We start from the raw sequence: 14400 nt of genomic DNA on the forward strand, positions 1-14400 counted from the left end.
CAGAGCCAGGGTTTTTCACACTTTGGTAGACTCATTGGAGAGTCATGAAATCACCATCTCCTGAAGTTCACTCAAATTCACATCCATCGAGTCGGTGATGCCATCCAACCATCTCATCCTCTGTCGTCCCCTTCTCCTCCTGCCTCCAATCCCTCCCAGCATCAGGGTCTTTTCCAATGAGTCAACTCTTTGCATGAGGTGGCCAAAGTACTGGAGTTTCAGCTTTAGCATCATTCCTTTCAAAGAACACCCAGGGCTGATCTCCTTTACAGGGTAATGCTATGTAAATAGTTGCCAGCACACAACAAATTCAAGTTTTGCTTTTCAGAACTTTCTGGATTTTTTTTTTTTTCTGAATATTTTCAATCCATGGATGGATCCATCCCCAGATGCCGAAACCACAGACACAGGGGGTAACTGTATGGTCACAGTCACCTAGGTTTATTTCCCTGGGGTCACCATCTGCATTGTTAGATAATTGTCTCAAATGTTTACATGTATCGGAATCACTTGGAGAGCTTGTTAAATTCCAAATCAACAGGCCCCACCCATCTGATTCAGTTGGTCTGGAGTGAGGTCTAAGAATTGGCACTTCAAATAAGCTTCCAGATGTTGCTGCAGCCGTCTGGGGATCACACTTTTGAGAATCACCCTGTTGGATCAGCAGAAAGGAATGTGTCTGGCAGAGTTCCTGACACACAGAAGGAATACAGTAAATGCTTTCTTGATTAAACTGAGCTAGGGACTTCCCTGTCAGTCCAGTGGTTAAGACTTCATGCCCCCACTGCAGGGAGTATGAGTTCGATCCCTGGTCAGGAAACTGAGATCCTGCATGCTATGCAGTGCAGCCAGTAAATAAACAAGTAAACTGAATTGAATTCTCTCTGGAAGAAAGGTCTTGACTAAGGGAGGGTTGCTTCACTACTTTTAGCTATGCAGGAATGGCTGGGTGGCAGTAAATTGTAAGATTTTTAAATGTGTGAATTGTATGGTATGTGAATTTTATCTCAATAAAGCTATTATCAAGAAGCAGAGGAGGAAGGGGAAAAGAAAGAAATGATTGTTTTTGTTTTTTCAAAAACACACATCAAAAGTAACTGTTATGCCTTAGAATGTGTCCTAAAAGACCTGTGTCAAAGGAGAATAAAAAAGGCCTTCTAGCTGAATTTGGAGGCCCCTTTCAGCTCTGCCACTCTCTGAACTTCCTCCAAGGACTCTGGGCCAGAAAAAAAAAGTATGTCTCTCCTGAAGGGCTCATCTGCTTTCCTTTTACAAACAATAAACGATGCTTCAATGCCTATACATTTCCCCTACAAAAACCTATCCTGGTGCAAACATAGCTTTCCTTCCTGACCTCTCTTTTTAATTTTCTTGCTGTTTATATTTACTTGTCTGTAAGTTTTCCAAGTAAGTGAAAGCCTGGGGGTAGACGATAGGATGGAGGCTGTGGAATTGGGAAGTGGTATCAAACCAGTCAGTCCTGAAGGAAATCAACCCTGAATATTCATTGGAAGGAGAGATGCTGAAGCTGAAGCTCCAATACTCTGGCCACCTGATGTGAAGAGCCAACTCATTGGAAAAGACCCTGATTCTAGGAAAGATTGAGGGCAGGAGGAGAAGAGGGCAACAGGATGAGATGGTTGGATGGCATCACCGACTCAATAGATATAAGTTTGAGCAAACTCTAGGAGATGGTGAAGGACGGGGAAGCCTGGCATGCTGCAGTCTGTGAGGTTGCAAAGAGTCAGACACGACTGAGCAACTGAACAACCACCATTACCACCCACCTGGCAGAACGGAGAGACCAGGGACTTGGCAGGGTAGCATCGCTTCATATGGTTAATAATGCCAGCTTTTGGATTAGAAACACCTGGCTGTTATCTACTAGTGTCTGGACATAGACTGGCCCAGAACTTTTCTGAGCCTGTTTCCCCTTCTGTAGCTCACAGGGCCTACCTTACAGAGTTGTTGTAAGAATGAAATGAGACGGTCTGTATAGGTAATAGCACTTAACACTGGGCCTAGGCACACAGTAAGCACCGAGCAGAACCCATGGCAGTGACAGCGGTGATAAAGATGAGGCCCTAACTCACGGTAACAATTGGCCTTTGGCTAGCAGCACCTGAGTGTCAAAACAGCACACAGGGAGATGGTTTTGCCTGCCGGGAGCCCTTCCCTATTCCAGATGGATTAGCAGTGCCTTAAAATACAGTGTTGAAGACTTAAAAGTGAATAAACCCATCTTGAAAACAGATGAGCTATGACACTTGAATAGCCAGAAGCCCAGCAGAGCTGAGATGTGACAAGACCCAGAACACCTTGAAGTCCCAGAAGCCAGGCCAAGTGTAGGGAAGGCAGCCTCTCTCGCCGTGGGCTCTGCGCTATTGACAGCTCCGCCGAGGCCGGAGAACCAGCAGTGACACACGGGTCTGTCTGATGTGTGACGTGCTCCGTACTTGCCCCGTCCCCTTCCTCTTCCTCCTCGTCCCCCCTCTCTTCCATCTTCTCCTCCTCCTTTGGGGCCCACCCACAGGGCCCTGTGGCACAGGCTCAGCGTCCTGCTAGCACCGGGGACACACTGAGCTCCTTTATCTTTGGTCCCCTCAGGAGTCTCTGCAAGGCGTGATAGCACCAGAGATTGAAGCTCTGGATTCTACTTGGGAATTAATTTGATTACACACAGGAGTACAGCAAAGATTCCTGAACAAACTAAAACTGGATTTGAGTCCTGTCTTCACCACGTACATGGCTGGCTGTGTAACCTTGGACCAGAGACGTCTTCTAAACTTGACTAACCTCATCTTGAAATGAGGATGATGAACCGTGACCTGCTTCCTTCACAGGGAAATCAAATCAGATCAAATCAAATCAAATGAAATGATGGAGGAGGAAAGCGTGTGGATTCAGCAGGGATTTGCAGATGCCTCTGGCCTCACACCAGGCACGAAGGCCACACTGGCGAGCAGAGCTTGCTCCTCTGCCACCTTGAGTGGAGGGAGGCAGAGTCAGTCAGTGCACAGGGAGGGAACCATGACCTGAGCTCAGCAGCGGGAAGAGCAAGGTTCAGGGCTCTGGGCCCATCTGCCCTCAGGATCTGCTCTTGTCTAGGAGGTCAAGATGGAGAAGGCAATGGCACCCCACTCCAGTACTCTTGCCTGGAAAATCCCATGGGCGGAGGAGTCTGGAAGGCTGCAGTCCATGGGATCGTGAAGAGTTCGACTCGACTGAGCGACTTCACTTTCACTTTTCAGTTTCATGCATTGGAGAAAGAAATGGCAACCCACTCCAGTGTTCTTGCCTGGAGAATCCCAGGGATGCGGGAGTCTGGTGGGCTGTGGTCTCTGGGGTCACACAGTCGGACACAACTGAAGTGACTTAGCAGCAGCAGCAGCAGGAGGTCAGGAAGGGCTTTAGTGAGGAGATGTGACCCAAGATCTGAAGGATGAACAGAAGTTAACGAGGGGGACATGTGAAGAGGGTTGGACGTCAGCAATCCAAGCAGAGGGACTGGTTTGGACATAGACACTCAGGCAGAAGGGGTCATCATGGGGTCTTTGGGCGCCAAAAGAAGGTGACATGTTGGGGGCTGTGACGAAGGAAGGGGAGGATGAGGCTAGAGAGGGGGCAGGATCAGCCACACACAGCCTGTCATCCTTGGGAAGGATTGGGACCTTCTCCCCAGAGCCAGGGGGAGCCATGGAAGGATTTTAAGCAAGAGTGCAAGGGTGCCAAGGTGCCATCTACCTCTTTTCCGAGAGGCCACATGACTGCTGCGTGTAGACTAAAGCCAGACAGGGGGACAGCAGTCGTGGCTCCTTCAGTTGGCCACGGACCACAGCGGTCCAGACAAGGGACAGCAGTGGCCTGGATTGCAGCCATGTCCTTGCTGTGTGTCCCTGTTTCGATGCCAGTGTGTGAGACCTCAGCCTTCTGTCTCCATGTCCTCAGGCTGTAGCAACAAGGCACCACAGACCAGGCAGCTTTAAACAACACGTGCTTAATCCCTGACAGTCCTGGAGGCTAGAAGTCTGAGCTTACGGTGTCAGTGGGGCACGCTCTCTCTGCAGGCTCTCACAGAGGACCCCTCCTCGCCTCTCCCTAGATCCCGTGTTGCCAGCAACCCTTGGTGTTTCTCGGCAAATAGATGCATCGCTCCAGCCTGTGCCTCTGCGACCCTGTGGCCTTCTCCTTGTGTGCCCCAATTTCCTTCTTGTAAGGATACCAGCCATTGGATGAGGGCCTGCCATAAACCTATACGACCTCATCTCAACTTAATTACATCTGCAAAGATACTATCAGGTCATATTTGTAGGTTACTAGGGTTTAGGACTCCAGCATATCCTTTGGGGGTCAGCACTCAGCAACTTCTCGTGCACAGCTTGCCAGATAGAACCATCCTCAGAGTCTTAAGTGCCCTTCAGAGCAGACAGGAGGGAGAGGCTCCATTCAACGCAGGAGCCAGGAGGACTCCTTCCCAGGGAAATATGTGTGTTTCCAGGTGGGATACGCAGGGAGGACAGAGGGGGCACAAGCTCTGGGTTCTGATCATCACTCAGGCCTCAGCCATTGAGAGATGTCAGGCAAGCCTCCGCTTTCCTGAGCCTTGGTTTCTTCTCCAGTTGCCAGAATTGATGATACCTGCCCTGCCATGCTCCCCTTGTGATGGCTTTGGGGAGCCCGGTGAGATGACCAGCCTGTATTTTGTGAGAAAATACTGTGTGCCCAGCACTGAGATAACTCACTGGGTGTGTTCCTAGGAAAGGGACAGCTAGTCCAGAGGAAGCTGTAATATCCTTCCCTGTTAACCACTCCTCCACACAACTGCTGCCTTTCCTCCCCTAAGAGCACAATGGTTATAAGCACAGACTCCATCAGCACCAGTATCATCCAGGGGATGGGTGGGGATGAAGCAAGAGAGGCCAGAAGTTCCAGAAGCTGAGTGATGGGTCCTTGGGGCTTCATTTTTCTATTCTACTTTTTAAAATATGTTTGAAATGGTACTTAATTTTTTTTTTAAAGTTCAACAAGGAAGCCTACATACAGACTCTCGAACCAGATTGCCAGGTTAAAATCTGAGACCTGCCACTTACTATGTATACCTGGGCAAAGTTACTAAACCTCTCAGCACCCATGAGTCCTCATCAGTAAAACAGGGATACTAGCCATGACCTGCCTTGTGGAGTGTTTGTGAAGATTCCATGAGTAAATACATGCAGGGTGCTTGGGTTGGAGCCTGGCAAGGTGCATACTAAACATGTGGGGATCATTAGTTACAGAAATAATGGTCCCCTAAAAAAAAAAAAAGAAATAATAATCCCAAAGATCATTGTGTTGCTGATCCAAAGTCATCACCTTCAAGGGATCACACCATCAGCGTTGCAAATCTAATTCCGCGGAGTGGTCCCCAAACTTTTTGGCACCAGGGACCAGTTTTGTGGAAGACAGTTTTTCCACAGACCAGGGTCAGAGTGGCGGGGTGATGGTTTGGAGATGATTCTCATAAGGAACACGCAACCTCGATCCCTCGCTTGTGAGGTTCACAGGAGGATCTGAGCTCCTATGAGAATCTAATGCCACCGCCACTGATATGACAGGAGGCCGAGCTCAGGCAGTAATGCAAGCGAGGGGGACTAGCTGTAAATACAGATGAAGCTTAGCTTACGCACCTGCTACTTAACCTCCCGCTGTGTGGCCTGGTTCCTAGCAGGCCATGCACTGGTACTGGGGTTTGTGGAACCCTGTTCTAGCTCATATCTGCCACTTGGACTCTGTCTTGGTTTGGGTTTCCTGAAGCAGATCATGAGATGGGCTGTGAGTACAAGTGGTTAATTTGAGAGAAGCTTTCAGGAAACACCAGCAAGAGAGTGGGGAAGTGAGAAGAGGAAGGGGGAGGCAGCCAGGAAGGGCGCCTAAGATGGGCACCAGGACTGGCAAGCACGGTGACCCCACAGGGAGCCTGCACAGAGCACATGCTCAGAGTTCTCCCACCTGAGGGGCGAGGGGGCTGGGGTGGTTGTCCACACACGCCGTGGTCCTTGGCTGAGGTCCACCATGTGGATATAGACCCCCAGGCAGCATCAGGTGCTGGCAGGTGGGAGGCAGGCAGGGAGAGAACAAAATACTGAAGAGGTATGGGCAGAGCCCACAGAACCCGCTTGTGAGCACTCTGTTCCATGCTCTGCAAACACCTGCTGATGGGGGCTCACCTTCAGGATCAACCTCACCCCTTGTTGGATAGCTCTGACTTATCCTTATATTAGGAATTGTTGTTCAGTCACTCAGTCGTGTCCAACTCTTTGCGAGCCCATGAATGGCAGCACACCAGGCTTCCCTGTCCTTCACCATCTCCCAGAGTTTGCTCAAATTCATGTTCATTGAGTTGGTGATGCCATCCAACCATCTCATCCTCTGTCATCCCCTTCTTCTCCTGCCTTCAGTCTTTCCCAGCATCAGGGTCTTTTCCAGTAGGTTGGCTCTCCACATCAGGTAGCCAAAGTACTGAAGCTTCAGCTTCAGCATCCATCCTTCCAATGAATATTCAGGGTTGATTTCCTTTAGGATTGATAATAAGGGCAAACACAATCCTGTTTTGCTTTCCAATCAGAACAGCCCCTGGAATGGGCATGGTGCTTCTGTGGCACAGGGTGGCTGCCGCCTTGCTGCTTCAGGCCAGACATCTCTCAGCCCTGGCATTGTCACACTAGCCACGATCTGGCCTCAGAGTCTTTCTTAACACTGCTTTAGCTACCCATTACAAACCTATGAGTATAGGCATTTCCGTGACGCCTGTTTGCGGTCCTTGCCCTAGGGTTTATGAAGCTGGGGGGAGCCTGAGACTGGAAGACTCACTATATGACTCTGGGCAAGGCATTTAACTTGCCCTAGCTGTTCCTCTCTGGGTAGAACAGAGGAGCTAACAGACTGGAGGTAGAGATAGGCTTTGATGTGGCTGGAAGAGCCAGCTCTCTTACAGTCAGGTAAGGGTTTTAGACCTTGGCTTCATCATTTATAAACTGTGTTCTTTGGGTAGGTCACACCACCCATTCTGAGCCTCACGGTGTCTTTTCATACAAGACAGGACCATAGTACCCCCATTTGTAGTGGTGGTATAAGCAACGGAGATTATATAGAGAGAGAGGTCCATGTGTGAGCAGAGCCTCAGTAATTGTCCCCTGTAATTGTTATCATCATAACTATCATCATCCTCATCTAAAGTCCCTTCCAGCTTGAAAATTCTATGACTTTATGAGATGTCCTCATCCAAGAAGACGGCATGGTAAAATAAGGCAACAGTCCTGATTTTGTGTAAATGTTCTTTCTAATACGGACAGGAGGAACATAATTGCCCCTAAATAATTGCACCGACTTTGCCACAAGCTGTCAGAAGGCCTTAATTGGTCCATCTGTAATGACTGTGGCCATCTGCGTGCAGGGTGATTTAGCGGTGGGTCTCTGCCGGAGCAGGGCCCTCATGATTAGAGCCGGACGGGGCCATATATCTCCCTCTGATGGGAGTAGTGGTGTGTGGTATAGGAGATTAGCTCATCCTCATGTTAACGACCGACCAGTTGAACCTAGCCAAGAAGCGCTAGTCACAAGACAATGACTATGGATTTTTTTTTTAAGGTAGTGTTCCTGCCCTAAGAGCAGCCTATCTGGAGCGTGATCGTGCCTCTTGCTATCATGTCTCGCTTCCCAAGAAAGTCTCTTTTGGAAAGATTTAGTCCCTCAATTAGGGCGAATTGATTTCTGCTCTCTACAGAGCCACTGTTCCAAAGAGAAGTGGGGAAGGGCAGGAGGAGCCGTATTAATCTTTGTGAGCAAGCGAGAGGCGACCTGGAGTGTTTTTCAGCCTTGCAGCCTGGGGTTGTATCTGGAGTTAATCTTTCCTCTGTGTATCTTTTAATTGTTCCGACTTGCAGGGTGCCAGACAACACAACACAAAACACCCCTCATCTCTAGTCCTTACGTTTCTGAAGACTTAAATCAAGTGCCTGGAGCAGTGTTTCCCCAAGTGCACCAGCACGAAAGTGATTATAAGTGGGACCTAAGATGATCTCAGGTGGTTCTGAGACTTTGCATTAAGTAACATTGACTCATGGGGAGAGTACATTTTCTCTTTTCAGATCTTTCATTGCCTCTGATTACCTCCGATGGAAGGTCTTGGCTGGTTACCCTTATTTCCCTTTACAAAGAGGGAAGCAAGATCTGGCTGAAATCTAGTAACATCACTTTATCCTTATTAGTTTGGCTTTTTTAATTCATTAGCTCTTTATCACAAATGGTACCGATTTTCTACTTATAGTGTTTAATGTTTCCTTTTAAAATAAAATTAATTAAATAAAATTATTAGCTTGAAAAAAAGTGAGTTGATTTAAAAAAGAAAATCTTAAAGAAGTTGTTGTAAGGTAGGTGGAAGTGGCAAAAATCATGCCAGTAATATGATGATGAGAGATTGGGAAAACACAGCTGGAGAGGGGGAAAGCCTCCTGTTTCTACGGCAAACCCAGCAGTGTCCTGGCTGTATGACCTGGGGCAAGTTTCTAAGCTTCTCCAAGGATCAGTTTTCTCATCTGTCAGATGGGGAGACTTGTGATGCAGAGTCAGTTCAGTCACTCAGTCATGTCCAACTGTTTGCGACCCCATGAACCACATCATGCCAGGCCTCCCTGTCCATCACCAACTCCCGGAGTCCACCCAAACCCATGTCCATCGAGTCAGTGATGCCATCCAACCATCTCATCCTCTGTCGTCCCCTTCTCCTCCTGCCCCCAATCCCTCCCACCATCAAGGTCTTTTCAAATGAGTCAGCTCTTCGCATGAGGTAGCCAAAGTATTGGAGTTTCAGCTTCAGCATCAGTCCTTCCAATGAACACCCAGGACTGATCTCCTTTAGGATGGACTGGTTGGATCTCCTTGCAGTCCAATGGACTTTCAAGAGTCTTCTCCAACACCACACTTCAAAAGCATCAATTCTTCGGCGCTCAGCTTTCTTTATAGTCCAACTCTCACATCCATACATGACCACTGGAAAAACCATAGCCTTGACTAGACGGACCTTAGTCGGCAAAGTAATGTCTCTGCTTTTTAATATGCTGTCTAGGTTGGTCATAACTTTCCTTCCAAGGAGTAAGCGTCTTTTAATTTCATGGCTGCAATCACCATCTGCAGTGATTTTGGAGCCCAAAAAAATAAAGTCTGACACTGTTTCCACTGTTTCCCCATCTATTTGTCACGAAGTGATGGGACCAGATGCCATGATCTTTGTTTTCTGAATGTTGAGCTTTAAGCCAACTTTTTCACTCTCCTCTTTCACTTTCATCAAGAGGCTCTTTAGTTCCTCTTCACTTTCTGCCATAAAGGTGGTGTCTTCTGCATATCTGAGGTTATTGATATTTCTCCCGGCAATCTTGATTCCAGCTTGTGTTTCTTCCAGCCCAGCGTTTCTCATGATGTACTCTGCATATAAGTTAAATGAGCAGAGTGACAATATACAGCCTTGATGTACTCCTCTTCCTATTTGGACCTAGTCTGTTGTTCCATGTCCACTTCTAACTGTTGCTTCCTGACCTGCATACAGATTTCTCAAGAGGCAGGTCAGGTGGTCTAGTATGTCCATCTCTTTTCAGAATTTTCCACAGTTTATTGTGATCCACACAGTCAAAGGCTTTGGCATAGTCAATAAAGCAGAAATAGATGTTTTTCTGGAACTCTCTTGCTTTTTCCATGATCCAGCAGATGTTGGCAGTTTGATCTCTGGTTCCTCTGCCTTTTCTAAAACCAGCTTGAACATCTGGAATTTCGCGGTTCACATACTGCTGAAGCCTGGCTTGGAGAATTTTAAGCATTACTTTACTAGTGTGTGAGATGAGTGCAATTGTGCGGTAGTCTGAGCTTCTTTGGCATTGCCTTTCTTTGGGATTGGAATGAAAACTGCCCTTTTCCAGTCCTGTGGCCACTGCTGAGTTTTCCAAATTTGCTGGCATATTGAGTGCAGCACTTTCACAGCATTGATGCAGAGTACGAGTTTATGAATCAAGGGAGATAAAATATGTGAAGCTTCTTTGGAAATCATAATTTGCTTTCCCAGTGAAAATTGTTCATTTTTGAACAGGGTTAGAAAAATCAAAGGCTCAGAGGGTTTTGGATCAAGCAGTTATGGGGCCCTGGCTTTACTGTTAAATGTGGCACCTTCCCCTCTCTGGACTTAATTTCTGTCTATAAAATAAAGAGACTGAACTACTCCAGTGCTCTCTAGGCTGGCTGTGCATCAAAATTATCTGAGGGTCAAGTAAAACCAAAGATCCTGATGCTGCCTTCAGTCTCCCAGATCGCAGGGAGGATCCAGGCAACTGTATTTACAGTCAGCTCACAGGTGATCTGGCCACATCCCCTAAATCAGGGGGACCTGCCCAGCTCTAAGCCCTGGTGGAGTGAATTCAGAGCAAGATTGTCTGACTTTCTTGATCCAGCATACTCTTTTTTAAGGCTCATTCATATCATTGCCATAGCTCAGTCTTCTTTATTACTGAATAGTATTTTCCCTGAATGGATATACTGCATTTGATTTATCTATTCTTCAGTTGATGTGTATTTGGATGATTTGATTTTCACTTTGGGGGTATTATGAATGTTGCTGCTATGAACATTAGTGTACAACTTTTCATGTGGATATATATGTTTTGGTGTTTTTATTTTTAATTATTTGTTTATTTTTGGCTGCACTGGGTCTTCATTGCTGCACGAGGGCTTTCTCTAGTTGCAGTGCATGAGCTTCTCATTGCGGTGGCTTCTCTTGCAGTGCAGCACAGGCTCTAGGGCACACAGGCTTCAGTAGTTGTGGCACATGGGCTTAGTTACTCCATGGCTTATGAAATCTTCCTGGAGCAGGGATCAAATCCATGTCCCCTGCATTGGCAGGCAGATTCTTAACCATCGGGCCACCAGGGAAGTCCAATATATATTTTCATTTATCTTGGAAATACACCTAGGAGTAGAATTGCTGGATTGTATGGTAACTGTGTTCAGTTGTTGGAGGAACTGCCAGACCGTTTTCCAAAGTGGCTGCACCATTTTATTACACTCCCATCGACAGTATATGAGAATTCTTATTTCTCTACATCCTTGTCAATACTTGTTATTATGTTCCTTTTTCATCATAGCCATCCTAGTGGATGTGAAGTATTAATAGTATTTCATTAAGATTTTGATCTATATTTCCCTGGTGACTAATGATGTTGAGCATCTTTTCATGTGTTTGGCCACTTCTGTATCTTTTTTCAAGACGTACCTATTCATATCCTTTGCCCATTTTAAAGAATTGTGGTAAAATCCACATAACATAAGGTTAACCATGTTAAAATATGTAACACTCATGGTAAAATATGTAACACTCATGTTAAAGTACTTGATTCATTGGCATTTAACATATTCATAATGTTGTGCAACCATCACCTTTATCTAATTTCAAAATATTTTTGTCACCCCCCCCAAAGGAAACCCCATACTTATTAAGTAGTCACTCCTCATTCCCCTCCACTCCAGTTCACGGTAATCACTGATCTGCTTTCCAGGTCTGGATTTACCTAATCTGGAATTTCGTACAAGTGGAATGCTGTAATATGTGATCTTTTGTGTCTGGCCTCCTTTATTTAATATAATGATTTCTAGGTTCGTGCACATTGTGGCATGTATCAGCACTTCATTTCTTGTTATATGGATATATTCCATCTTTGTTTATCTATCTGTGAAATAATGGAAATTTGGGTTATTGTCGCCATTTGGCTGTTGTGAACAATGTTGCTATGAGTGTTCAAGTAATCATTAGATTTTTAGCTGCGCTGGATTCCTTGATCCCTTGCATTTCCATAAATTGTTGTATCAGCTTGTCAGTTGTCAGTTTCTGCAAAGAAGCCAGCTGTGGTTTTTGATCACATTGAATTTGTAGATCAACATAGGAGGTATTGCCATCTTAACAATATTAGGTCATCTGATCCATGAACATTGACTATCTTTCCATTTATTTTGATTGTTCATTTCTTTCAACAATGTTTTGTAGTTTTCAGAGTATACAGTTTGTACTTACTTTGTTAAATTGTAAGTGGTGTTTTTACCATTTTAATTGAATTTTCAAATTGCTTTCTTATTTGCTAGCCTGTAGAAATACAGTTGATTTTTAAATGCTGATCTATGTCCTGAAGTCTTTCTAAGTTTACCTGTTCTGGTTTTTTGTAGATTTCTGAAGATTTTCTGTGTAAGCAATCATTTCATCTATAGTCTTTCCAATCTTTATGCCTTTTCTTTGTCTTACCAATTGCACTGACTAGGAATTCTAGAATAGTGCTAAAGTAGAAAGAAAATGGAAAGCCTTTCTCCTGATCACAAGAGCAAAGCATTCAATATTTCACCATTAAATATGATATAAACTATAGGTTTTTTGTAGCATAGTAGTTTTCATAATGGGGCCTAACCCTGATTAAAATCAAGAGACACTCATGTTAAAGCTGGCATTTTTAGTAGAAAGAGAATGTCTTTGAGATTTATTTATAACAGCTTTTCCAGGCATGGGCCAGAAGCCAGCCTACATTAGAATAAGCAAAAAGAGGAATTGGTTGTCATATGTAATAAGAACAACTCGGAGTCTATCTGCTTCAGGCACAGGACGATCTGGAGAATCCAAATGTTATCAGGATAATGTCTCTCTTCATCTCTTCACTGTCTTTTTACTTGTTGACTTCAGTCTCAGCAGATCCTCTCTCATCACCTCATTTTGCTAAAGATGTCAGGAGCAGCTCCAGACTTAAAGCCAACCAACCTAGTAACTCTAGTAAGAAAAACGGGCCTCATTGTTCAATAGTTCTGAAAAAAAAAAATTCTCAGGATTCATTGTTTGGACCAACTCAGGTCACATGTCCATCCCTGAACCAGTCACTGTGGCCAAGGGAATGGAATGCCCTGATTGGCCAGGCCCAAGCCACACGCTCCTCCCCCTGGGAACTAGGAGATGAGACCAAACCCACCCAAGTCTGGAGGACTGAGAATGGGAGGGAAAAGGTAGTTTCCCCAAAAAAAGAATCAAAGTATTGTTGCCAGAAAAATGAGGGAATGGGTCCAAGCCAGACATAAATCACAGCTGCCAACTCTGTCATACAGAAGTTCTGTGTTGCAAGTCTGGCACTAACACTAGCCCTCTTTAAACTTCAGCCCCCCCGCCGCTTTGTGGTACACAGGTGGTGCTTCCTGCCCTTGTTGGCCCCATCTGAGAGACCCAATAAGACAGTGTACCAGAAATCTGTCTAAACTGTAAAGAAGGGGTCACAAGAACGATTACTCAGCAATTGTTCTTACCCACCTGTCCATCTTATCTCTACTCTCTGTCTTGCAGAACACCTGAAGAAACCACTTGAAGACTACATGGCCCTTTTCCCCAGCGTGAGGATTCTCCGAACCAAGAAACGGGAAGGACTGATCAGGACCCGAATGCTGGGAGCCTCAGCTGCAACTGGGGATGTCATCACATTCTTGGACTCACACTGTGAAGCCAATGTCAACTGGCTCCCCCCCTTGCTCGGTAAGGGAGGCTTGCAAGGTGAAGTAGGCGGCCTGGAGTGCGCCAGTGGCCACTGGCCCCACCTTCTGCAGGGAGTCACCTACAGGGCTTCCCTTGCCTGCCTGAGATGCACCCAGCACTGTGCCAGGTGCCACAAGGGTGTCAGATATTCAGGGGTGCTCAAAGTGACCTTACGAATCCATGCAGTCCTGCCCCTTCATTTTACAGAGGAGGAAGCTGGGACTTTGAGAGGGGAAGTGACTTTCCCAGAGTCATAAAGCACGTTAGTGTTAGTGATATGACTGCTTCTCCCAGGTTACTTCAGGTGTTACTGGAAAGCAAGCCAAGACTGCCTACTGCTAAGAACTAAATCTTAGCAGTAGGCATCTTGATTTGATGATGTAAGGGACATCATCAAATCAACTCAGAACAGTGGTTGTTCATTGCATTGCTACTATGAGCCAAGAAAGCTGTAAGCTTTATCTCCAGGCCTCACAAAACCATGCCAGGTCAAAAGTGTCCCCTTTTTATATTAGAAGAGACTGAAGTTTTGAGATAATGAATGACTCGCTAGTTCCCTTGGGCAAAAAGTATCAAAGTCCCCATCTATCTGACTCCAAAGTGTATCCTCTTTCAGGATTCCACACTGTCTGCCTAAGTTCATTTGCTCCTCAGGGAGTTTCTGACAGCTGTCAGGGAAGGAGTCCAGACAGAGGGCAGCGTGATCCAGGAGTCCATTCATACAACTTTGTGGGCAGGAGGGAGACCTGAAGCCAGGCTGCCAGGCAGTGAGGTGCCTCATAGCTGGTTGAAGAACCAGGTCTGAATCTAGAGGTACTGAGCTTTGAGGA

At 46.0% G+C, this 14400-nt stretch overlaps 1 protein-coding gene across 1 annotated transcript in view; it reads left to right on the forward strand.

Moving 5' to 3' along the window:
* Positions 1-14400, forward strand: part of GALNT10 (polypeptide N-acetylgalactosaminyltransferase 10) — a 229587-nt gene that overhangs the window by 171839 nt on the left and 43348 nt on the right. Inside the window, exon 5 of the mRNA XM_052643077.1 lies at positions 13385-13570. Coding sequence (XP_052499037.1) covers positions 13385-13570 — 186 coding nt within the window. The remainder of the gene's footprint in view (positions 1-13384; positions 13571-14400) is intronic.

The sequence above is a fragment of the Budorcas taxicolor genome, chromosome 7 (assembly GCF_023091745.1).
Source record: "Budorcas taxicolor isolate Tak-1 chromosome 7, Takin1.1, whole genome shotgun sequence".
In the NCBI taxonomy this organism is placed as follows: domain Eukaryota; kingdom Metazoa; phylum Chordata; class Mammalia; order Artiodactyla; family Bovidae; genus Budorcas; species Budorcas taxicolor.